This window comes from Aedes aegypti, chromosome 2 (genome assembly GCF_002204515.2).
Source record: "Aedes aegypti strain LVP_AGWG chromosome 2, AaegL5.0 Primary Assembly, whole genome shotgun sequence".
NCBI lineage: Eukaryota > Metazoa > Arthropoda > Insecta > Diptera > Culicidae > Aedes > Aedes aegypti.
The window spans coordinates 161,437,535-161,462,191 of record NC_035108.1 but is presented as its reverse complement, the minus strand read 5'-3'; the positions used below and the strand labels follow the sequence as shown (position 1 = coordinate 161,462,191).

General features: G+C 39.3%; 1 protein-coding gene across 1 annotated transcript in view; it reads left to right on the top strand.

Moving 5' to 3' along the window:
* The first annotated feature begins 7,044 nt into the window (after window positions 1-7,044).
* LOC5572914 (protein scabrous) overlaps window positions 7,045-24,657 on the top strand; it is a 156,944-nt gene continuing 139,331 nt past the window's right edge. Inside the window, exon 1 of the mRNA XM_021842984.1 lies at window positions 7,045-8,769. Within this exon, the coding sequence (XP_021698676.1) occupies window positions 8,345-8,769 (425 nt within the window). The 5' untranslated portion in view covers window positions 7,045-8,344. The remainder of the gene's footprint in view (window positions 8,770-24,657) is intronic.

Here is a 24,657-nt window from a genome sequence, read left to right as displayed (position 1 = left end):
TGCAGCTGGTAAGGATGGCGTTGGAGTCAAAGTTATCAAGACAGACTTGGAGAAGCTGACCATTTGTCTGTACCGGCTGATAGGCACAATCTGGGAAACAGAGCTACTGCCGGTAAACATAGCCGGCAAGTTGGAGTTAAAGATCTTCCATGTGATCACCATTCTATATGCGGTCAACAAAGTGATAAATTGACCTTTAATAAAGGAATACGAGGCTGGCTTCGTTGACTGCCGATGAACATTAATGCAGATATTTGCTGTACGCCAATTCGTCCATAAATGCGATGAATATCTGATCCTAATGCATCACTTGCTTATCTCAAGGTTTGCACAGCATAGCATATCATATTCAAGAAACTATGGAAAACATCTCCCATGGAACAGCTTACCGGATAGTTGTGAAATACGGAGGCATATTGTGTGTGGTATTTGAACCCTTGGCGGCTCAAAATGCTCTGCGCAATGACTTCCGCACCAGATGTACCATTTACAACCACCGATGTGGTCCATTATAAGCTAGAGGCTTAGACAATGCTGTAGGTGGACCTGCAAACACTTGGAGTCGCGGAGCGACAGATGTTTGAAACTTGCTTTGGCATTGTGAAGAACGCTATGTGATATCAGATGAAAAATCACCAAATATGAGTCCAAATTTTGTGAACATTGCAGCATACATGGATTTTCCCATCATGGCTTCCATTACAAAACGCCAATCATCACAATGATGACCGTAGTTTTGACTACGGCCTTCTTCTTCTTCTTCTTCTTCTTCTTCTTCTTCTTCTCCTCCTTCTTCTTCTTCTTATTCTAGGCATCACGTCCTCACTGTGACAAAGCCTGCTTCTCAGATTGGTGTTCAATGACTTCACAGTTATTTACTGAGAGCAAAGTTGCCATTTTCGCATTCGTATATCGTGTGGCAGGTACGATGATACTTTAATACTTTATTCCCAGGGAAGTCAAAGTAATTTCCATGACTTTGCTAAGTTGCGCGGACTTTAACCACTCGTCTAAGGAAGGCCCCCGATTTGTAATCTTATGCGACTTAATTCATGATAGCAAATGAATCTATGACAAAAGGTCGAAAGGACAGAAGGTCGAAGAACAAAAAATAAAGGACAAAAGGTCAAAAATCTTTTTTCAAAGAAGGGAAAATTTCCCACCAAGCAAATCCCTTTCGACCTTTTGTCTTTTGACCTTTTGCCCATAAATTGTAGCAAATGTTGATTTGGCAGCTGCTACGGAATGATTCTACTTACTATGTACAAGTATATGGGACAAAACAAAATGTACAAATGAACTCTGAAAGTAACGTTTTATGCGACGAAACTCGTCAATAAATCGGTTTTATCCACCGTGTAGTGTGGGTGTGATGTAATTTGTACGAATACTCGAGTTATTACGTTGTGCGACTTTTGGTTGTCTGGCTACTTCGGGTGCACTTTTACAAATGTGGCAGAAGTTTAAATGCTATTATTTTTGAGAACCGTTAAAATCTCCGAAATTATCGCGATTCAGTGAAATTCTCGGAGAAGTATCTGAGAGCACAGCAAAAAAAACATAAATTGAATTTTCGTTGATGTGGACCATCATTCTGTTTAACATGACCTTTTCAAAAAGTTTACTGATGGAGGAAAGCAAACTGATTGGACGATGGCTAGAAGCTTCTGCAGGATTTTGGTCTGGTTTTAAAATTGGTACAACCTTAGCATTTTTCCATTTGTCAGGAAAATATGCTAATTGGAAACATTTGTTAAATATATCAACCATATCAACTAAGAATGATAAGCTACTTTCTGGAAGTTTCTTGATGAGAATGTAGAAAATTCCATCATCGCCAGGAGCTTTCATATTTTTGAATTTTTTAATAATTGTTCTCTCTTTCTCCAAATCAATATCCCAGGAATTTTCGAAAATATTCCCTTGATTGCGAATATTTTCGAAGTCCTGAGTAACTTGATTTTCAATTAGACTAGTAAGCCCTTAATTAAAATTGTGCGCGCTTTCAAACTGTATTGCAAGTTTTTGAGCTTTTTCGCAATTAGTTAGTAATAATTTGTTTTCCTTCTTCAATGCCGGTATTGGCTTCTGAGATTTTTTCAAAATTTTAGATAATTTCCAGAAGGTCCAATTGAGAAATTTTATTTTCAAATTTTTGTTTCTTAATTGTGCAAAACGTTTCTTGATTTCTTTCTGCAACTTCTGCCATATAATTTTCATAACAGGATCGTGAGTGCGTTGAAATTGCCTTCTCCTCACGTTTTTAAGACGGATCAAGAGTTTGAGATCATCGTCTATAATCACGGATTCATATTTTGCTTCTCATTTTGGAATTGCAATGCTCCTGGCTTCAACAATAGAATTTGTTAAAGTCCAGTCTTCAAAGATCATCCTTCTGCTCGAAGATTTAAACAAGCATGCTTTGAATTCATCTCAATGAGCGGGATCGTTTTGAATCCTGATTGTTTCAATCTCAGCTTGCGGGTTTTGTGCCAGGATTCAATCTCAGGATTGAATCACTGTCATAAGCTCACAGGAGATTAATTGAGTGCAAGAATACAATAAGCTCCCTGAATTAAAAAGTACAACATGTTCCTCGTGTCCAATATGAATATTCAACGTTTCAATGAGGATTGGGATGAACCAAACCTATGGAATGAGAAACGCAGTAGTAGGGGAAATTATATCCGCCGTCAGAAACGTTCAAGAGATGTATCAAACCACCCTTGTGGTTGGCCCTACTGGCGGTCTTTACTAGCCTTGGTGTAGTGTATCAAGTCAAATATTTGAGCGTCACATCACTATGTTTGGTAAATTCAGACATTCTCTCACGGAAGTCAATTCTAAAATTCTGATAGAATTTTAATCATATTCTCCCGTCTAAATGGGAAGTCATTACACATTGCAGTACGTAGGTAAAAAGGCTGTAAAAATTGACGATAGACTCATCACAAACGTCCTGTCAGACAAGAATTTTCAGAAATATCAATGCTGACTCGATTTATGTTACCATCAAACAATTGATCTAGGATTGAATCCTGGGATTCAATCCTCCCATACACGTCGCATGATTTATTGCATGCCTGGATTTGAACAAAAAATGCGCGCGAGACAAATCTTGCTCTGGTGATTTGAGCTCTTAGGAGCTCTAGGAAAGGGATTTTTTTAAAGACTGCAGTTAAAGTTTCAAGAGCATTGTCAATATCAAGTTTTGTTTGTAAAGAAAGGTTAATATCAAGATTAGAGTCAATATATGTTTCATATATATTCCATTCGAAAATAATTGAAAGTGGAGCTGATAGGATTGAGATTCGCTTCATGGGATATTTGAAATGTAACAGGGACATGATCAGAATCAAAATCAGCATGAGTAACTAATTGACTACAAAGATGACTAGAGTCGGTTAAGACCAAGTCAATCGTAGATGGGTTTCTAGAAGAGGAAAAACATGTGGGGCTATCAGGGTATTGAATTGAGAAATTTTCTGCAGAGCACTCACCAAACAAAATTCTGCCGTTGGAATTACTTTGAGAATTATTCCATGACCGATGTTTGGCATTAAAGTCACCAATGACAAACTTTTGACTTATTGCGAGTCAATTTCCGCAAGTCAGTTTGGAGCAAATTTACTTTCTGTCCAGAGCATTGAACAAGCAAATAGGCAGCTATGAAAGTATATTCACCAAGCTGTATTTCAACAGAAACACCTGAAGTATCAAAAACTTTTGAAACTAAAGTTGACGGAAACAGTTGATGTTTTATACGTCTATGAATGATGATTGCAATTCCTTCACAGTTTCAGTAATAACTGCTATATGCACGTTGTTAGCAGTTAGAAAATTAAACAGCTCGCCATTCAAAGAACGAGCATTCCAATTTAAAATATTTAAATTATTATTATTTGGATCTATTAGAAAAATGTAATCCAATAAAAATTTGATTAGTAAATTTAACACCAACTTGAACTGCTTCAGTCATAGTGGTGGCTTTGATCGTTTTATCAATCATTGGGTTCAATTGTTCAGTTAGGAAATTAAAATCAGAGGCACCCATATCGCTTGAAGTGGGTACATTATCTGATGATTTTCCGTTAGAATTTACGGTAGACGAAGGGTTTTTTTTCATTTGATTTGAAAGAAGTAGAATGGGTACTCAGTACGAATTGGGAAGAAGTTCAAATTACCTGCTACGATATCGGCAAAGGATTTTCCTTGGGTAGATACATTCGAAATTAAAAGATTCGAACAGCTACCCGACGGATTAACATTAGTTTGTGAATGAGCATGATTATAATCTTCCTGATGGGTATGATTCCTAATCAAGCGATCGTTAACTGAAAAATGGGCATTGTTCGATACTCTACCAGGAAAATTCCGGAAACGACCGTTATCGTAACGGATATTATCTTTCATCTGCTTGGCACGAGCCTCGACGACTCGCCAACGCGAAGGGCAAGCCCAAAAAATTGACTTATGATTGCCCCCGCAATTGGCGCATATGAACTTATCGGTATCTTCCTTCACTGGACAGACGTCCTTAGCGTGAGAAGAACCTCCGCAAATCATGCAGTTAGCATCCATGTGGATTTTTTTTGCCATGAACCCACTGATGTTTGAGAAGAAGTTCGCGATCTTTAAGAGTTTCCGGCAAAACGCGAATGTCTCCTTTCTTTGCTATTTGGAAGGAAACCTTGAATCCCCTAGTGGAGTTCAAGATCTCCTGCCTAAATCCCCCAAATTCTGAACAACTGACCTCGATAGGCGGCACTCTTTGCTTCCTCATTTGAATCAAAGAGCCTGGGCTATAGGCTGCTTCGATTTGGTGTTCGGAAATTTGTCAAAAGTATCGAACTGATTGCTCATTTCGATACAATTATCAACATTATCCATTCACCCTTGGAAGAAAGTTCGCATTCCGGAGAAACGTCCTTTCTTCTATTCTTGCCACGTTTAGTAATAGTTTTGAATCCCACTTTTTTGGAAGGAAGTTGTGAATTCAGTGATTCACCCTTCCTTTTCTTCGTAGTTGCAACCATGTTTATTGAATAAACGAAAGAAGACTAGACCTCCTAAGAGGTTTTTTCTAAAGACAGTGTCCAAGAAGGATTACCACCGCTAGCTTTCGCCAACAGGTCCAACGAAAAATCTAAGGTACGGGTTCAAACAAGGATCGTAAAGAGATCAATAGTAGAAAAAAATAGTACTGAAAAGTACTATTTTAGTAGCACTGAAAAGTACTGTTTTATTGCTTTAGGTAGTTTAAAAAAAAACTTCCTTGAGCAGAATGAATTCGTGTGCGCACAGCACGAAGGTACGATGCGCACTGCTCCAGCCGTTGACCATGCTGCGCTCGGAGTAGTGTGTAGTTTTTTTTTTTGATTTCGTTGCATAGGGTGGGCGACAGAATCAAGACCACTTGTGTTAGGTCCGCGTTATACGAGTGCGAAGAAAGAATTGCGTTTCTCAGTTAGTTTGTATGCTTCAAGTGAAGTGGATTGTGGCTGCTCAGTTCAGAATAAAGGGTCAATTGGTTACCTTGTTTTATGCTTTTGTTTCAAATTTGTGAAATATGTATAACTGTACATTTAATCATTATTCTCTTCATCGATCCTCTCTGCTGTGAATAATGGTGACAATATGCATGTTTGTCAGCAGTTTTGCACTTCAAACTGCTTGGTAGCGATGTAATCTTGCTTCCTGAGGTTGCTATTTTGTTATCTACGGCCTTATTCTAGCACACGCTTGATATATGATTTTTCAACAAACTATGAATGGTTCGTCATTTTCAGTGCCGGCATAAGCTCCAACACATGATTTCGTCCTGACAGCTGTAGGAATGTTGCGTTTAGTTATTTTGTTCAACAAACTTTAAATGGTTCATCACTTATAGTGCCGGCATTATTTATTCACTAGGAAATTTTTCATATGAAATGAAAATATTATATTTATAAGCATAAATATTTGTTTATAATGATCTAATCGCATATCAAAGTGAATCCTGTGACCCAACGATCCTCCCCATTAACAAACATCCCTCCCAGTAACCTTTGTGGAGATGCAGAGGAAAACACGGTCTCCAAATAGCAAAGGTTAACAAACGTCGTTATTGACCTTGTTTAAATAGAGGCACTGAATTATGCACACTGAAAAAGATTATAGCCAATCCCAGCCGAACTTCTAGTTGATTCTTTGTGCATCGTCACTGACTTCGGTCATTCACGGAATAGCAACCATTGATACCTATGTGTAGTCAGTCTAAGCTAAGCTGGGCACCCGTTGATCGTGCTGCGCTCGATTCTCAAGTTTCTCAAACTTTCAACACAAGCTCATGGAAGAATATTAGTCGGAAATTGTCAAATAATTTGGGCAAAAATTGTAATGTTTGAAATATCACTAACAGAAAAACATAAAAATCTCGAGGACATCCTAGACCCGATCGAGCCTGTATCCCAATCGGTGTCAGTATAGTATTGCGTTATAGTTTTGTTTTTCACTAATTCAGCTAAAGAAAGTTTTTCTCACAATCTTTTTCAACACAACACAGCAGTTGAAATTAATTTCATAGCCTTTTTTCGCAGAAGGAAATCTCAAGCATTATCATAACCACGGTACCAAACTTTCTATTCACATACACTTCACCACAGAGGTCACCCTTTCATATGTCACCAAGGTTCTTTTCTTTAAGCTACCACCCACTCTGCACAGCGTTGGGCTAACGAAAACCGCAAGGAGGTGTCCAAATCAAAACAAAGTGAGTCACCACCAATCAGTTGAGAGTAGCACATGGGAGAATACGAACGAGAAAAAAACATCGCCTTCTCATTGCGATGTTGTTTTTCCGCTCTCTCAAACTCTCTCGTTGAATGCAACCGGCTACATAAGACGGAGCATAAAACGCCAAGGGCTCCCCTAATTCGCTCAGAGTTGGTGTTCTCTCTCACTCAATGTAGGTGGTTGGTAACATAATTCGCTTGGAAATGCACTTTTGGTGAGAGCGTTGTATAAAAGCTACCGCTAAGGACTCGTTTGTAGTCAGTTCATATTGGAACCGTTGCGCAAAAAGGATACACCTTGCGGGTGGAAGGATACTCAAACGGAATGCGTTCTGGCTCAGTTCAGTAGTGGTATCTGTATGTTGTGTGCGGTGGTGCGTTGATTGGCTCTCGTCTATGTCAATCGGCGTTGCGTTTTGTCGGGGGTGATAGTGCGTAAAATAGTACCGAAGTTGAGTAGCACTGATGGGATACTAGCCATTCTCTGTGACCGTCATTGCACGAGTTGCATGATGTGATGTGCTGGATTTTTTTTTGCTGTATGCGCTCTGCTATTGATTTTTCTGAACTGAACAGAGCTCGTGCTGCTTGGAGTGTGAATTAAATATTTATGAATGGAGTAACGTTATCTAAGGGAATCTACGCCTAGAACGAGAACGGTGAATTTTTGTGCGAGGGAATTGTGAACTGTGCCGTGGAAACGTGAAAGTGAGTGATTCGTGACGGTGGAACAAACGGGAATTACAACGAACAGAAGGTGCAGAAAGGATTGGACCGTAATCAATTCATGGATTGGATGTATCTCGCATTCTCTGCTCACAGTCCGATCATTAATTTATAGCTAGGATCTATCTAGCCGGAATAAATTGCATCGCAGAATAGAGGAGGAGTATCATATGTTAGACCTTTATCGGAATACTGCCCAGTTGTCATCGTTTACGAAAAACATTTTTGTTTGCCAATAAATTGTTACAAACCATCATACATCAGTGACAGCAAAGGGAATTGTCGGTTGTAAATTTCTGGATTCGGTAAATATCCCAAGAGTCAGATTCAAATCCATTCATGTGTGTAGCAACTGTTCTTTACTTATTTATTGGTGATCGCTCGAAATTTATTGGAATATTTGCGGCGAGTTGAAGTGCTTAAATCGCGGGATATAAAGTATCCAAAATAACGTGACACAACACTGTGGTAGACTGCGAAAGTGGCGAAAGCTTAAATCAACGCCAGTGGGGTACATTCCAGTGAGTGCAAACCAACACAAGAGGAAGAGGAAAAATTAACAAATTGGAGCCATAATTGCAAATTTATTGTGCATACCGCTTAAAGCGTCTCGTGTTTGGCCGGAAAATCGTGTTACCTCGTTCCGTGCGGAAAATTCATGTTCTCCGTTTTGCGGTTTAGAACTGTACAGTGTTTGTATCCTGCTAGCAGAAGGGAGGAAATAGTATATGTGTGTTGTTCTCCTGTTGGATTCAGCCGATAAATAACGACTAGCTAAGCGAATTAAAATTGTTTTCACCAGGCAGAGCAGAAGAAGTAATTGTTTCACTTCTGCCAAGAAGTGTATGCCCGCTCGTACCTTAGTCTCTGGCAGGCGAATGATCAATAAATTTAGTAAAATGGAGAATTTATTATCGGCGCTGGTGATTATCCTAGGATTAATAACGTTATCGGATACGAGTGCCCTTGGAGGTTCGGCCAGTGGAAGCACATCCACTGCCAACAACAATGTGAACCGGGCTGCGAACCAGGCAAACCTCGCCACTCGAATCGACGATAAATCGGATACGGATCCTTTTGATGGGGAAACCATTGTACCGGTCCTTTCACTGGAGGATCAGGTCCGGTTGCTAACGAAGCAGCTGAATACGCTCACCAATCAGCGACGTGAGGATTACAAAATGCTCGAAAACAGCTTGAAAAAGTACGTTCGGAAAAACTCAGTGCAGCTGACCAACGCTGAAATCCGGGAGGAGCTGGACCGTATGAGGTAGGTATTACTTTTTCTGGGTGGGTTTCATGGCACTGGGATAATTGGTTTTGGGTTCTCATCATCCGTGCGGGGAGCTGTTTTTTTTTTATTACGAAGGATGAGCACGTTCGAGTTGGGCGGTTCGTGAACAATTTTTCACAACAGAACAAGGCTGTGGTTTCGAATTTATTGTGCATAATATATCAGACAGAATTATTAAATAAGCAGAACTTTTACTTGTAAGTTATTTGAACGTTGTTATTATTATTTTCAGCCCACAGCTGGTTTTAAACGTTGACTAAGTATCATCTGATATGCAGAATCAACAATCCTATCGAAACAAATAATCACATTTCATCATATCGAAACGTTCAATACTGTAAGCAAAGACAAATTAAGTCAATCCCACAAATTTGATCAATTTTCGATGTTATTCTATCGATTTTTTTTACTTATATGTATTTTTATCCAGGCTTGCAGTATGAACAATTTCAATTGCACAATGTCACATTTCAGTGGTTACAGAATGTACACAACATCACTTGAAATGGTATACACTGGCAACAGTGCTCAAGTAGAAACGATACAGCTCAATGTTTTGGTTCTGCTATGCAAACTATTCAAGACAAACCTTCGGCAAAGTTGACGTTGGCGTTACCCCCTTTGCAATCTGATCAGCTATTCACTTTGGTTTGGAATCTGATAACACTATTGAAACAGAAGAACAGCTAAACATCTCCAATGCAGAACAAGACGGCAACTTTGACATTTGAAAAAACTGGAAATGGGTATATTTGCTGTATTTAAATTCTTAAAAGTAATGAAAATTACTGTGGACGTAATGCACGTTATGATTGAATGACACATGATGTAAGTAATGGAACGACATAAAAACTTTTTTTTGAAGTTGTATTGAACAAAAATGTAATTTGACATGTTGATGAACACGAAAACAATGGCACTGTGATTATTATTTCCCGAATTAGATATTATACATTTAAAATAAGACACATACGTCATACTTTTATGTGCATCCAAAAAACGTAAAATCACATGATTTCTTGGGAGTGCTTAGGGTACACAATTTGGCAGCAATACTATTGTCCGTCTCAAGATAAATCCAATTATGGTGACTATCTCTCCAGGGTTTTCACGTTAAAATCTGTATTTTTTTTGACTTATCTGTATATCTGTATCCTAGAGCAAAATATCTTTATTTAAATCTGTATCTCTGGAAATTTGGAGTAGAAATAAAAATTATACAAGAAGTTTTAAAAAATACCAACCATTTGTGAGAACAATCCAAAATTGCCACATCTCGATTTAAATTTTAAGATTTTCCAAAATGTATATTTTCGTTTTTGCTCAAAAATATGTATAATTTTGGGAAAATTCTGTACGCAGAATCTGCGTATCTGTATTTTTTCAAAACATCTGTAATCTGTAAATACAGATTCTTGGTCAAAATATATTCGAGAAAATCTGTAATATACCGATAAATATGTAAATGTGGTAACCCTCGCGCTAACTGATTTTACAGAACCTTCAATTACAAAACACAGTACATGGACTAGACAGCAAGCACGCTTATCCTGTTCAGTTTCTTCTGTAATCTATCACTAATACATAGACACTCCTCTGTCATTCTGCGAAAAGCACGTGCGTTAAATTTAGGCGGGAAAGTTTTTCCGTTAATTTCACCCTGAGGGTGTCAGTAAGGTGTAACGGCTGCAAGCGTACGACCACCACCGGACTCTAAAAAACATAAGATGATCAATAATTCAGTAGCAAACAGACTCAAACATCTCAAATCGGTTGTAAGATTGACATGCAAAAGTGCTAGAAGTCTTTTATTTTAGGCAAAAATTGCATCTGCAAACTAGTCTTTCCTAAAATTTGCTTTACAATTTCTCAGAATCCTCGATACGATTTCTAAATTAATAGATTTATCGATCGTTGTTTTTTTAATTGAATATCCTAAGAAATCCTTAGTTTTCTAGAAGTGCTGCAAGAAATCTTTTTTTTTTTATTTGATTCATTTCAGAATTGCAAAATGGTACTATGGTTTTTTTTCAAAAACCTTTCGAAGAAGGTTCTATCCCGTTAGGCCGAATGCCGTTAGGCTAGGGTGACCATCTCCCGGAGATTCAAAATTAGGACATTTTTCAATGTTCATAACTTTCCTGTAAGTTGCATTTTGTCTCATATTCCGAACAGAATGACAAAATGGTATTTTAAGACTGTGTTCTGTTGTAAATAACAAACGATATGAGACATTTTTCTTGTACCGTAAAATGGGGTGTTAACGACTCGTGGGGTTTTAAGAAGAAATTTAACTTCTTCATCAAGTTTGACAGGTCACAAAACTGTAGAAAGTCATCTTAAATGTTTGATTTTTTCGGAGAATTATGAGCTGCATTATGTTATAGGGGATGTCTATTAAAATAAAGTATTGTGGAGTCCAGATATTGAGAACGGTTCAAAACATTTTTGTTCGAATTTTATAAGCTTAATACATTTAACTACAAAACTATGAAGCAATATTAAGAAATATATGTGAATAACTCAGAAGATAAGTATATTTAATTAAGATCTCTACGTAGACAAAAACTTTTGAAATTTTTTATCAAGATTTGGATTTTAATATTTCTTATGGAAAAAGTCTCTTTTAGAAAATAAGTGGAGTGTTAGGGGATTATTATTTTCTACTTTTTCCAAGCTACTAAACTCATTCAACTTATGCCGTAATATATTCAAATATAATTTTGGCTTGTTGCGTGAAGTAAAACTCATTGTAAAAGTTAAGGGATCTATTTTGTTTGTTACTGAAATCACCAAAATGTCCAATCTCAAAAAATTGGTTAAACTGGTAGGAAAATCTTGATAACAACGTATGGAAGTAAATGCAAGATTTTTTTTTTTTGATGCTTTTTACAAAACTTATTAGATTACACTGTTAAAATGTTTGAAAAGTTTTAATGATTATGATGAAGTGAAAAACAATAATAATATCTTGACGTTTCTCATGCTCTATAAATGAAAAGTTGCGCGAAGAGTGAAACCAAATCTACCTATCGAACTGTCTAACCGTCTACCTATCAAGCAGAGCAGCAAAACAAATAGGAAATATTTTCGAATACGAAGGAGAACAATCATTTAAAGAAGCCTTTTTGCGCAACTCTCTGAATACCGACTCTGTTATTTCTGAGCTTTTTTATTTTATTTTTTAATTTCTTTAAACTAATAAATTATTACACTGATTCTAAAAATAGTATCAGATCACGGAAAATTGGATTATAGTTCAATTTTTAACAAAGACTCAGAATATGTAAAAATCTGGATACCCCTAAACAAGACAATAGTCTATGCATGACGTAAATGATGTGTGTTCACTCAAATTTAAAGCCGAGTGTTAAATTTTAATTGTAATTTTGGACTATGAAGGTTTCTTATAAGACTTGTGTACTAGTTTCTTAGTCTGATTCACAGTATTCCGGTAAATGCCATATTCGAGTATATGATATTCGGGTAAGTGTCGAATTCGGTTAAATGGTTTTCGGGTATTTGTTACAGAAACACAAACAAGCCTCTCTGACAAAAAAATACCTTACCCTTGTACCTTCCCACATGAACTGGCACATATGCAAGGGTATATCCGGTCTACTGTGAGCCACTTTTAAAATGCAACATCAGTTTAATCCAGGGTTTGAATCCTGAGAAAATTGAGAGAATCTCTCACGTATCTCTCTCTGTAACTATCATAATATGCTGCTTATTATGAGAGACTGTTTATCGTATACTGCTACAACTTTGATCAGATTGGGGGATAGTAGTGCTTGATAAAACCCCTCTAAACATGCTCCAAACCTGGGGGCCACTATGGCTATTGGAAGTTCGTGGATTGTTTATCGTGCCAGTAAAGAAAAACACCTACCCGTAACGGCAATCAAGCAAGAAAATTGGATTTTATCATCGCTCTCTTGTTGGGGCTCTCGTTAGGAGTTCTGTTTGATCTTTCGACCTTGACACTTGCTTTTCCCGGGGCAAGCGACGAGGGCAGGATCAAACATGTCGCGCGTCGGTCTCGTAAGTGAAAAAGTGGCGTGATCGATGAGTTCGGTTGAAGAAAGTGAAAAAGTGCCACGATCGGTTAGTTCTGTTTGATCCTTCGACCTTGACGCTTGCTCCTGGGCAGTGCGTCAAGAAAGCCCGAACAGTTTTTTTTATTCTTTTTGGGTCGCGCGCTTATTTTTTTTCCTGAGTGCTTTTTTATAGCCGAGTAAACGAGTGAAGCCGAAAGTGGTTGTGGCTGCTCAGTCAAGGATAACGGATCAATTGGTGAGCTCGTTTCATGCTACTATTTCTAATCTATAAAATATGTATGACTGCACATTCAATCGTTACAATGGTAGGATGTAAATATGATTTTTCAACAAACTATGGATGGTTCGTCACTGTGAGTGTCGACACAAACTCTGATTCATGATTTATTTATGTTTAACATTTTTTTTTTCAGAACACCTCTTATATACCTTTATTTTTGTAATTAAAAAAACTTTGAATGGTTCGACACTACAAGTGTAGACTTGCGAAAGGTTCACTTTATTCAACAAACTTTGGATGGTTCGCCACTGTAAGTGTCGGCATAAGAATAAGAGTGTTCTATGATGTCCCAACCAATCGAGTTTTTTGTTTCTTTTCAAATGAGTAAAATATAATAACACATGCTTTCGTCCTGACAGCTGTAGGAATGTTACATTTAGGTATTTGTTCAACAAACTTTGAATGGTTCGTCACCTCAAGTGTCGGCATAATTTTCCTCTACATAGAAATTGTTCATATCAAATGAAAATATTATATTTACGTATAAGCATGTATATATCTCACAAATCATTGTTTATCATGGTCTAATCGCTTATCAAAGTGAATCCTATGACCCAACGATCCTCTCCATTAACAAACATCCCTCCCAGTAACCTTTGTGGAGATGCAGAGGCAAATACGGTCTCCAAAAAGCAAAGGTTACACACTAACATTCCTTCCCCCAATCCCAGCTGACTGCAAGGACGTGGCCGGCGCCGTTATTGACCCTGTATAAATAGAGGCACTGAATTATGCACACTGAAGAAGATTATGGCCAATCCCAGCCGAACTAGTTGATTCTTTGTGCATTTTCACTGACTTCGGTCAATCACGGAATAGCAACCATTGATATGTGTAGTCAGTCTAAGCTAAGCTAAGCTCTCTTGTTGGGGCTCTCGTTAGCTGCTTCCATTTATCAAACATGTTACGAGTTGCGATACATTGACGATCGTGGATCGCAACAGATGGGATGTTTTTCTTTGCTTGCTTTGATCGTGCTTCATACTCAAATGAGAGTGAATTCTGCAATGCCTGGTTTTACCCCATTCCCCTTATTGGTCTGCATTCTGACGTGGCAGATCAAACGCCATTGTTGCCCTAAAATAGAAGAGCACCAGCACTCATGCACTGAAAGTGACTCTTAGTTCCAAGCAGTCATCTGGACAGAATATTGATCAGAAATCAGTCGGTTCGTTTGGGACACTAGACTAGGACTCTAACATCTATCATATTTTCGATCGAATAGAGCTCTTACCCTGTACTGCCTGTCTTCGCTGTAAACTGTGACAGCCGATCAAAAAAAACGAATTCGTAATTTGCAAAGATTACAACACAGTCAATTTAAAGCCGAATACGAGGAAAGTCAATTATCGAAATAATCCATGTGGAAGGATGTTAAGTACTTCAAATCCTTTATTTATGCACCCCGGCTCAACGGAATGTATAATTTGTTCCGATTTGCTCGGATTTATTTTTATCCTGACGATAGACAAACCAGCAGTGCCGATTTGACAATCAATATAATCCACTCGGCGTAAAAGCAAACAAAATGGTTAATCTATTCAACAAACCGTTCAAATAAAAGGCAACGGCGGCGGCGGGGCAACAGCTGTACATTGGCCATGTTCCACACAAACAGTTTTTCTTTTCCGTTGCTCTTTTCACTGCAACCTGTCCGCAACTTTGGCCCCGACCGCCCTCGTTAAACAATAGCGACCAACTGTTCGTGGCCGGCAGAAAAAAAAAGCACATATCAACAGATGTCGTATGTGTATGTGTCTGCATGCCACGTTTCATTGTTATTTGAACAAAAGCTCCAGCTTTTAAATGGTTTTTGTTCATTTCCGATATTCGTGTTTCATTGTTAATTTCATTTCCCCCGCTGCGAACCCCCTGTTTCGATTGTGGCAACGCTTGTTGGCGTTATTCAACCACTTGAAAACAGAGCGCGCCGATCGGAATGAACTCGCTGTTCATTTGTATCCTTTTTTGCGGTTCTGGGCAGAGATGCCAGGTGATTTTTTACAATGTCTTCCAATTGCATGGAAAAATGTCTTCCAATGTCTTCCACTTAAAATTTTTCAATTATCATGGTATCTTTATAAAGTCCGAATTTTCGGGTTAAGGTCCAAGTAAAAATGGAGCAAATGTCAAAACTAAAAATAAACAGTTTTATGCTTCAAAATCCCTAATTCTGAAAAAAATATATACACACAGCTGTTTTACTTTCAAACAAAAACTGCTGTGTTTTTCTTATTTATCGATTTTTTCAGTTGTGACATTTGCTCAATTTTTAGTTAAGCCTGGTAAGTCAGAAAATTAGGCTCTCCTTTATCATGTTTAACATTATTGTTGGGGAATTTCTTCAAAGAAATCCTGCACAGCTTGTTTTAAAACCATGCTTGTCAGGCAATAGCTGCCCTGTGCATGGTTCATTTTCAACCAGATTTTAATTTTTTGAATAATTGTTCTTGATAATTCATCAGATGTTCAACCAATACCTTCACAGATTTCTACATGAACCCCTAAAAATATATCTTCATCTATTTATTCACGGATTTTTCCGGTGATGTTTTGTGAAAAGTATCTTAAAGAATATCGAAGGATTCTTCCAAGATAATATGAATGTATTCCTCTAAGCATTGCAAGGACGATAAATTGAATGAACAATTCAATTAACAAAATTTCTACCAGAATACTTCTTTACGAGTTCCTTTAAAAATTTTCTATGATGCTTCAAGCCAATCATTGAGAAACTTTTGTTCTCCGTCCAAGAATTTCTTCAAATGTTTAATCAGGAATTTCTGCCAGAATTTATCCCAAAATTTCACAAATAATTTCTTAAAGAATTCCTCCAGAATGGGTTTCTTCAGACTCTTTAGCAAATTTCTCAATCAGTTTTGCAATAAGTAGTCCATGTACTCCTCTATGAATTCTAATCGCGATCTTAAAAATTTCGTAAACAGTTTTCATGCAAGTTACCCTAGTACTCCTTTTAGCATTCTTTAGAAACATTTTGCACTATTAAGTTCAGGGATTATTCCCTGATTTTCCTGCCATAGATTCTACCAAGGATTGTAATCGCTAAAGATTTCTCTGAAGATTCCTGATGAAAAGCATTGAAGGATTTGTCCACAGACAATATATGAAAATTCCTTTATTTTATTTTACACTTCAATCGTCGCGCTGTAGTATTTTATACCACACTGTTGAAAAAACCTCGGTTTTCCGAAAAAACTGCCAATAAATTTCCGGTGGAACTCCAGATGAACTTTGGAAGAATTGCAGGAGAAACTCTAGAAAACTTCCTAGATCAATTGTGGAGAATTTCCCTAAGAAACTGCGGAGGATATCCGGAGGAACTTTGGAGTAAGTCCCGGAGGAAGACTGAAGGAATATTCAGAGAAACTCCAGAGGAATTCCTAGAGGTACCCCGGATGAACTTCTGGAGAAACTACAAAGAAATTACTGAAGGAATTTTTGAGAGTAAAGTAGCCGTAGGGATTCCAGATGAACTCTGCGAATCCCTGGAACTCTGGAACTCTGATTTCCAAATGGAGTTCTAAGAGAAACTCGTATGAAAATTCTGGTCGAATTTTGGATAATTTTTTGAAGAAAGTCTGGAGGATTTTCCGAGGAAATCTAGGAGAATACTCAGAGTAACTTCTGAAGGATTCCTAGTGGAACTCCGGAGGATTTTCGAGGAATTACTGGTGGATTCCTTGAGAAACTCCGATTTAATTCATGGCGGAATTATGGCGAAAATCCGAAGGTATCCCCGGTGGAGCTTCCAGTGGAGCTTGTAAGGAATTCCCGATTGAGTCGTCCAGAAATTCCTCGGAAGTTTTTTTTTTCCAAGAATTCCCCTGGAGATTTCCTCCAAGAACTCCTCCGGAATTTTCTACAGGAATTTCTCATGTGATTGCCAATAGTAATTCCTCCGTGGATTTCATCCAGGATTTGCATCAGGAATTCCTCAGAGGATTTCGGAAAGCAATTTCTGCGGGGATTTGGTACAGGATTTTCTCTGGGGATTTTGTCCAGAAATTTGTTAAGGAATTTATCTGAGGATTTTCTTCCGTAGATTTTCCCAGAGATTTTTTTAGGAGATTTCCTCCAGGAATTTCTCTAAGGATTTGAAACAGAAATTTCTCCGATTATTTTCTCCAGGAATTCCTCCGGGGTTTCCTTCGGGAATTTCAAGGATTCCTCCGGCGATATCCCTAGGAACTCCTCCGGAAATTTTATCCAGGGAATTTTCAATAGCTCTATTAATCTAGGGATTTTATCCAAAAATTCTTCCGGGGATTTCCTTGGCGGTTTGCTTTAGAAAATCCTCCGGGGATTTTTTGAAAAAAAAAAAAACAAGACCTTCTCCGGAGATTTTTTCCAGAAATCCCCCATAGGATCTCCAATAGCAATTCCTCCGGAGATTTACTCCAGGAATATTTCTCCAGGCGACCTCAAGGGGATTTTCTCCATAAATATATCCAGCATATCCTCCGAAGTTACTTCAAAGCTCCACCGGGAAGTACTTTGTATTTCCTTCATAGCTCCTTTGGAAATGTTGTGCATTTCTTTCAGGAATTGCTACAGGATTTTTTTTTGTATTTCCCCATGAATTCCTTTTTGAGTCCTCCAGCAATTCATCCGGAGTTCCTTCAGTAATTTCTCCGGAGTTCCTTCTGGAGCTTTGGAGGAAGTTCGGAGGATATGCTGGATCAAATCTAAAAAAAATTGCTGAAAGAACCAGAGGAGGAACTACCGGTGAAGCTCCGAAGGAATTCCCGGAGGAACTCTAAAGAAATTCCTGCAGCAGATGTGTTTCTGGAGGAATTCCGTAGGCGTTCCTAGAGCAACTCCAGGGAAATTGCTTGACGAACTCCGGAGAAATTCCTGGAGAAACTAAGTGGGAAATTCGAAGCAATTCCCACTGTTGGGAAGAAACACCAAAGGAAAAGAATTACCTGTGGAAATCTGGAGTACGTTCCGAGGAATTGCTGGACGAAATCCAGAAGAATTGCCAGAGAAAATCTTAAACAATTTCTTGAATAACTTAAAAAAAAATTGGAGGAACTCTTGAGCATTTCCTGGAGAAATGCCCGAAGATTTTTTTTAGAAATTTCCTGAAAAGCTCTAGACAAACTCCCGTAGGGAATGTAGTGATTTTTTCGAAGCAACTTCAGAAGAACTCCTAGAGGAGCTCTGGAGATTTTCCGAGGGATCATAGTGAAACCCCTATGAGTCGATGTTCCATTATTCGATATCGACACATGAAACCATACAAAAACCCAGTCCCTTTCCCAGGTCCTTTCATATATCGACACAGGGAGGTTTGACTGTACTTGAGGAACTCTGAAGAACTCCTGGAAATATAAAAAAATCCAGGACGAACTATGGAGGAAATCCGAAGGAATACCCGGTGAAGTACCAAAAGAATTCCCGGAGGAATTCTAGGGAAAAATCTCCGGAGAAATTACTGATGGAAATCCCCGAAGGAATTCCTGTAGCAAATCCCGGAAAAAAATCTGATGGAAATCTCCAGAAAATTTTCTGGAGGAATTGCTGAAGTAAATCCCCGGAGGAATTGCTATTGAGAATCCACTGGAAAATTCCTGGAGAAAATCCCTGAAATAACTGTTGGGGGATATCCCCGGAGTAATCCTTGTAACCCCGAAGGAATCCCTGGAGCAAATCTCCAAAGAACTTCTGAAAGGAAATCTTTTGTAAAATTCTCTTGAAAAATCACCGAAACAATATCTGGAGAAAATCCACGGAATAAATCATCTAGTAATTCATACCCATAGGAAATCCTGGACGAAATCTCTGGAGAAATTCCTGGTGCAAATCCTCAGAAATATTCCTGGATGAAATCTTCGGATAAAGTCTCTGAAAAAGTCTCCGAAGGAATTCCTATAAAAAATCCTCACAAGAACATCTTAATAAATTTCTAGACGAAATCCCCAGAGGACTTCCTGGACGTAATCCACTGAGGAAATCCCCGGAGCAGTTCTTGGAAAAATCATCGGAAAAATTTCTGGAAAATATATCCGGAGGAATTATAGGAACAAATTTCCGGAAAAATCCTCAAGGGAATTCCTGGACTAAAACTCCGGAAATGTCATGATGCAAATCCCCAGAGAAATTTCTGAAGTAAATCCTAAAAGGAATTGCAGGAGAAATCCCGGGAGGAATTTGTGGAGCACATCCCCGGAAGTATTCCTGCAATAAACTCTCGGATGAATGCCTGAAAGGAATCCCCAGAGGATTCTGTAGTATTTTCTTATGCTGGAGTAAAACACGTGAAGTCAGGTTACTAGTTAGAATACGAATGCCCTTTATTGTCTCCTCGAGTATACTCTCCCCCATACATCTAACATGTACCCATAGTATATAAAATGGATGCTTTACCACAAGATCATTATTAAGGAGGTATTACATTAGTTTAGTTTAAAACACTACATTCACTTTCTCTTTTTTTATATAAATTTAATTTCTCGACACTCTAATCAGTTTTAACCGCTTGAACATAGTCTCGCATATAAGCAGGCTTTCGGATGACCCGTTTAAGTCCAGGTAGTTGTTTCCTAGTCAAATCCTCTGAACGGCTCTCCTTGCTCAACGAACTGTCTGGGGTTGGTGTGTCATCTGCTTCTTCAGGAATCGAAAGTGTATCATCGTCACTAGGGATCTGCTGTAGATGAGAAACATGTCTGCGGTATTTTGCGCCGGATTCTTCTGAAGATACAATGACATCTCCGCCTTTTCTTTTAAGGACTTTGAAAACATTTGGTTCAAAATTTGGTGTAAGCTTATTTGTCTTTGCCATTTTCTTTAACAGAACATTGTCACCTTCGGAGATTGGGCTTGGTTTGGCACTACGGCGTTCGTCGGCGTACAATTTCCCTTTCTCCTTCGCAATCTTGTCTCGATCAGCAGTTTCTTCATCATCATCTTTCGGTTGGTAGATAGATGGCAGCCGATCCCGTATGTTGTAGCCGAAAAGCATTTCCGATGGCGTTTTCTTCGTAGTTGAGTGAGGGGATGAGCGATACATAAGCAGATATTTGTTTAATTCTTCGATCCAATCAGCATTTGTTGCCTGACTGATCGTCAGCCTTTTCAACAGAGATCGGTTCTGTCGCTCAACCTCGCCATTCTGCTGTGGCCAATACGGGGTCGTACTGATCAGTTTGATATTGCTAGAGTCACAAAAAACACGGAATTCTTCGCTGGAGAACTGGGGACCGTTATCAGCAGTAATGGACATAGGGAGGCCGAACCGTGCGAAAATCGAATTCAAACGCTTGATAGTCTCGCCAGAATCAGTCTTTGTCATAATCTCGACTTCTATGTAGCGGCTGAAATAATCAACCACTACAAACAAATAGTGCCCTGAAGGAAGCGGGCCGAGAAAATCAATGGCTACATGTTGCCATGGACCCGATGGCAACTCTCTCCGTTTCATTGGTTCCGGTGCAGATGGGGCTGCGACCAGCATGCATCCACGACAGCTCCTGACAAACCGCTCAACCTGCTTATCGAGTTTTGGCCACCATACCTTCGCTCTCAACCGTTGCTTCATGATGGTCATGCCAGGATGACCCTCGTGAGCCAAGCCTAACGTTCGCTCCCTCAAGGTTTCTGGTATCACTATCCTAGTTCCTCGCAACAAAATCTTATCAGCAAAGCATAGTTCCGTAGCAAATATTTTAAATGGATCCGCATCTTCTGACCAAACACCTTGGTCAATACCAACTCGAACCGACTGAATTATTTTGTCGGAATCTGAAGCTTTCTCTATTTCTGAAATTTTAATCGCTACCGGTAATGCATTTGAAGCAACCCATGCAATATAATGCTCGGCATATTCGTCGAAAGTTTTTCCAGTCGTGCTACCCGTAATAGCTAATCGGGATAACGGGTCAGCAATATTCGATTTTCCCGGGCGGTAAACAACTGTTGCCTTATATGATTGCAGCCGAACTACCCACCTCTCGATTCTAGCGCATGGTTTTGACCTTGATCCGAAAATAGTTTCCAACGGTTTGTGATCGGTTATCAGTTCAAACGAACGGCCGTACAAATAAAAGTGAAAGCGCTCAACCGCCCACACGAGAGCTAGCGCCTCCTTCTCAATCTGCGCGTAACGTTTTTCCACGTCTGAAAGACTTTTGCTGGCATATGCTATAATTCTTGGGCCCGTTTTATTTATCTGAATAAGGACCGCTCCTAAACCAACTGGGCTAGCATCAGCCACCAATTGTGTGCGATCCGAAACATCAAAGTAACCAAGCGTCGTCGGACGAGTCATATGTTCCTTCAGTTTTTCAAATGCTGTTTGTTGCTCCACTCCCCAGACAAAACATTGCTTCCGAACCGTTAGTTGCCGTAGTGGGTACGTTAGTGTCGCAAGATCGGGAATAAACTTACTAAGGTAATTCACCAGACCCAAAAAGCTTCTAACCTCTTCTCCGGATTTTGGTTCGCGGAAGCGCCGAATGGATTCCAGTTTATCTGAATCGGGTTTAATTCCATCCGCCGAGAGAATATGTCCCAAAATCTTCATTTCAGACACCCCATACATACATTTACCATCATTTAGAGCCACATTCCAGTCATTTAGCCGCCGAAGAATCATTTTAAGCCTCATGTCGTGCTCTTCCTTGTCAGAGCCATGCACTATGACATCGTCAATGAAAATTAAACAGCCTTCACAACCACTAAGAACTTGTTCCATGGTCTTTTGGAATAGTTCAGGCGCGCAGTTTATACCAAACATTAGTCTGGTATAGCGAAACAGGCCTCTACGCGTGATAAATGTTGTAATTTCACGCGATCGCTTAGAAATTTCAACCTAAAATAAAACAAACTAGCTCAATTTTCAAGTTTGAATTCTCTTTTATTGAAGTCAACAACTGACAGTTTTATTGTAAAACAAATCTCAGGTAGTGCATCGAGAAAAAAATAATAAAAAAAACAAATCGAATTCAATTATGATCAATTGTTTGCATATCGGTAAACGTAAACGTGTCAATTCAGACTGAAATTACTCAAAACAAGGATAACATACCTGATGGAAAGCATTTCTCACATCCAAACAAGAGAAAACCTTAGCTTTCGCCAAATGTGGTAGAAAATCTTCAAACGTTGGAAGAGGGTGATTCTCTCTTTCCACGGCTTCGTTCGCGCGTCGCATATCCACGCAAATGCGTACATCTTCATCTCCCTTCGGCACCACGACTACCGGAGAAATCCACTTTGCCGGCTCGTTCACCGGCTCGATAACTCCCTGGTGAAGCAATTCGTCAAGTTTTCTATCGACCATAGTTTCCAGCGCAACCGGGATGCGTCGATATGGTTGAACAACTGGTACAGCGTCCGCTTTGATCGGAATATCCACCACGATGTCCTTTATGGTTCCTAGTTTCTTGGATTTCTCACCAACTTCCACTTCGTTCACAGGTATGTCGATCTTTAGAACACCCATTGCCGTGGCAGTATCGCGACCAATCAAGATTTTACCGTTTCCTTTAACAACGAAGAATTCAGCTGAATCACGCGCATTGCCCAGTTTAACTGTAGCGGTAAATACACCAATCAGTGGCAACGACTGCCCACCATAAGCTTTAAACACCATCTGCGCTTCCCGTCGTTGGTTCGATACAATCACTTTCTTATCCTTTAATTGCTCCCAGTTCAACTGACTGAGCAGATTGTATTTGGATCCTGAGTCTATCACAGCGTATGTGCTTACACCGCCAATCTCACACTGCACTTCTCCGTTACCATCAGGCGTGGTTAAATGGAAGACGTATTCCACATGCTCATCGACTATGTGCTTCACCGTGTGAGTTTCGTCATCTTTGCGATCAATTTTATTGCTGCGACCGATTCCTTGTGGTTGAATTTTCTCGTTTCCATCCGTTCTTGCGTGTGGACTGATCGGATACTTGGTGCGACACTTTTTAGCAAAATGGTCCTTGCCGCCGCACTTATTGCACACCTTCCGTTTTGCTGGGCATCTGTCATCTTTAGCGATATGTCCGAAGTACCCGCAGCGATGGCATTCAAGCTGCTTTAAATCACTGATTTTCCTCCTTTTTCCATAGGGTGTAGTGTCAATCCTGTTAACATCGACGTCTGGTTTTGATTCACTTCCACTAACAAAAGACTTTTCTTGCTGAGCAACAGTCTCAAAAATTTTTGCGATGCTCAACACATCCTCAAGACTGGCATCTCCTCGTTTCAGCAAATCGCGGCGTAGCGTAGCTGACTGGCAGTTCTGAATGATCTGGTCTTTAATGTTCTCCTCTACCCTATCGCCAAAGCCGCAACGCTCTGCTTGGACTCGCAGTCTGATAGTAAAGGCGTCAATATTCTCACCCGCTCGTTGTTTCATCTGCCGTAGCAAATGCCGCTCGTAGGTCGAATTCTCTTTCGGTAAGAAAAACTCGTTCAGCTTCGCTCTAGCCTCTTCGTAGCTCGTCATGTTCGGTGTATAATGTTCGATGTTCAGCAACGGACCACGCATCTCAGTTCCAGGTACTTCTGGTAGCGTATCAAATAGCTGCTGGACATTCGATCCAGCGTAATGCAACAACAAGTCCTTTTTCCATTCTTCATCATCAATTCGACTCGCGCGGATCATTGTCTCAAACGATCTTAACCACTTTCGCCACTCGATGCCCACATCGTCCGAGTGGGTGGCATAATCGAACGGTTGCAGCTGCAATCCGAGTGAGCGTATCATGTCTGAAAAATATCCAAACACGGCAACTTCAGCATTTCCTTAAGGCTCAAGAATCCATCATTCAATCATCAGCAATCATCAAAACTGAAAAACCAGTTTTTTCGTTCATATTCAATGAAATCTTCATGAAAATCTATCATTGCATTACAGATAGCAAGTGTAGTGCGATGATAGATTATCTTGAGCATTGCTTAAATTTTGAGCAAAAAAACTGGTTTTGAAAATTTGTAAAACGATGATGGTTATTTTCCTCTTAAACACATCAGTTTTCAACTTTTTAGGTCTCAATAATTATTAATTAATCACGCTGTTTACATACTTTTTACGATTTGCAATTGCAGAACAGAAAAGGAACTGTAAACACGTCTTTCTTCAAAACAACAATTTCTGTCCAACTTTCAATCTCGTGGTCTTCGTGTCAAATCATCTGTCAGTTTTCGTTTGCATCAGTATTGGTTACGTTTGCCCCAGTGAAAAATATACGGCTCGCTCACTGGCAGATCATGTGCATCCAATGTCATATATAACAGGTCCGGCTCTTAGTATGTGTTTGCTTGTATTAGTCACGAAAAAGATGTAAACAAACGATCAGCTGATGGTGACGACAAGGCTGCGAAAAATTTTGTTCGCAGTTTCCTCAACGTGACGTCATCTTCGGCTGCTTCGTGAACTTTCGGCTCGCCGAAGTTGGCATTGCACAACTACCACTTCAAAACTGATGTTATCACAAATACTGATTTGATGTTCGCCCGCACCTCTAAATACCCCACATCGATGTGCATCGTACCTTT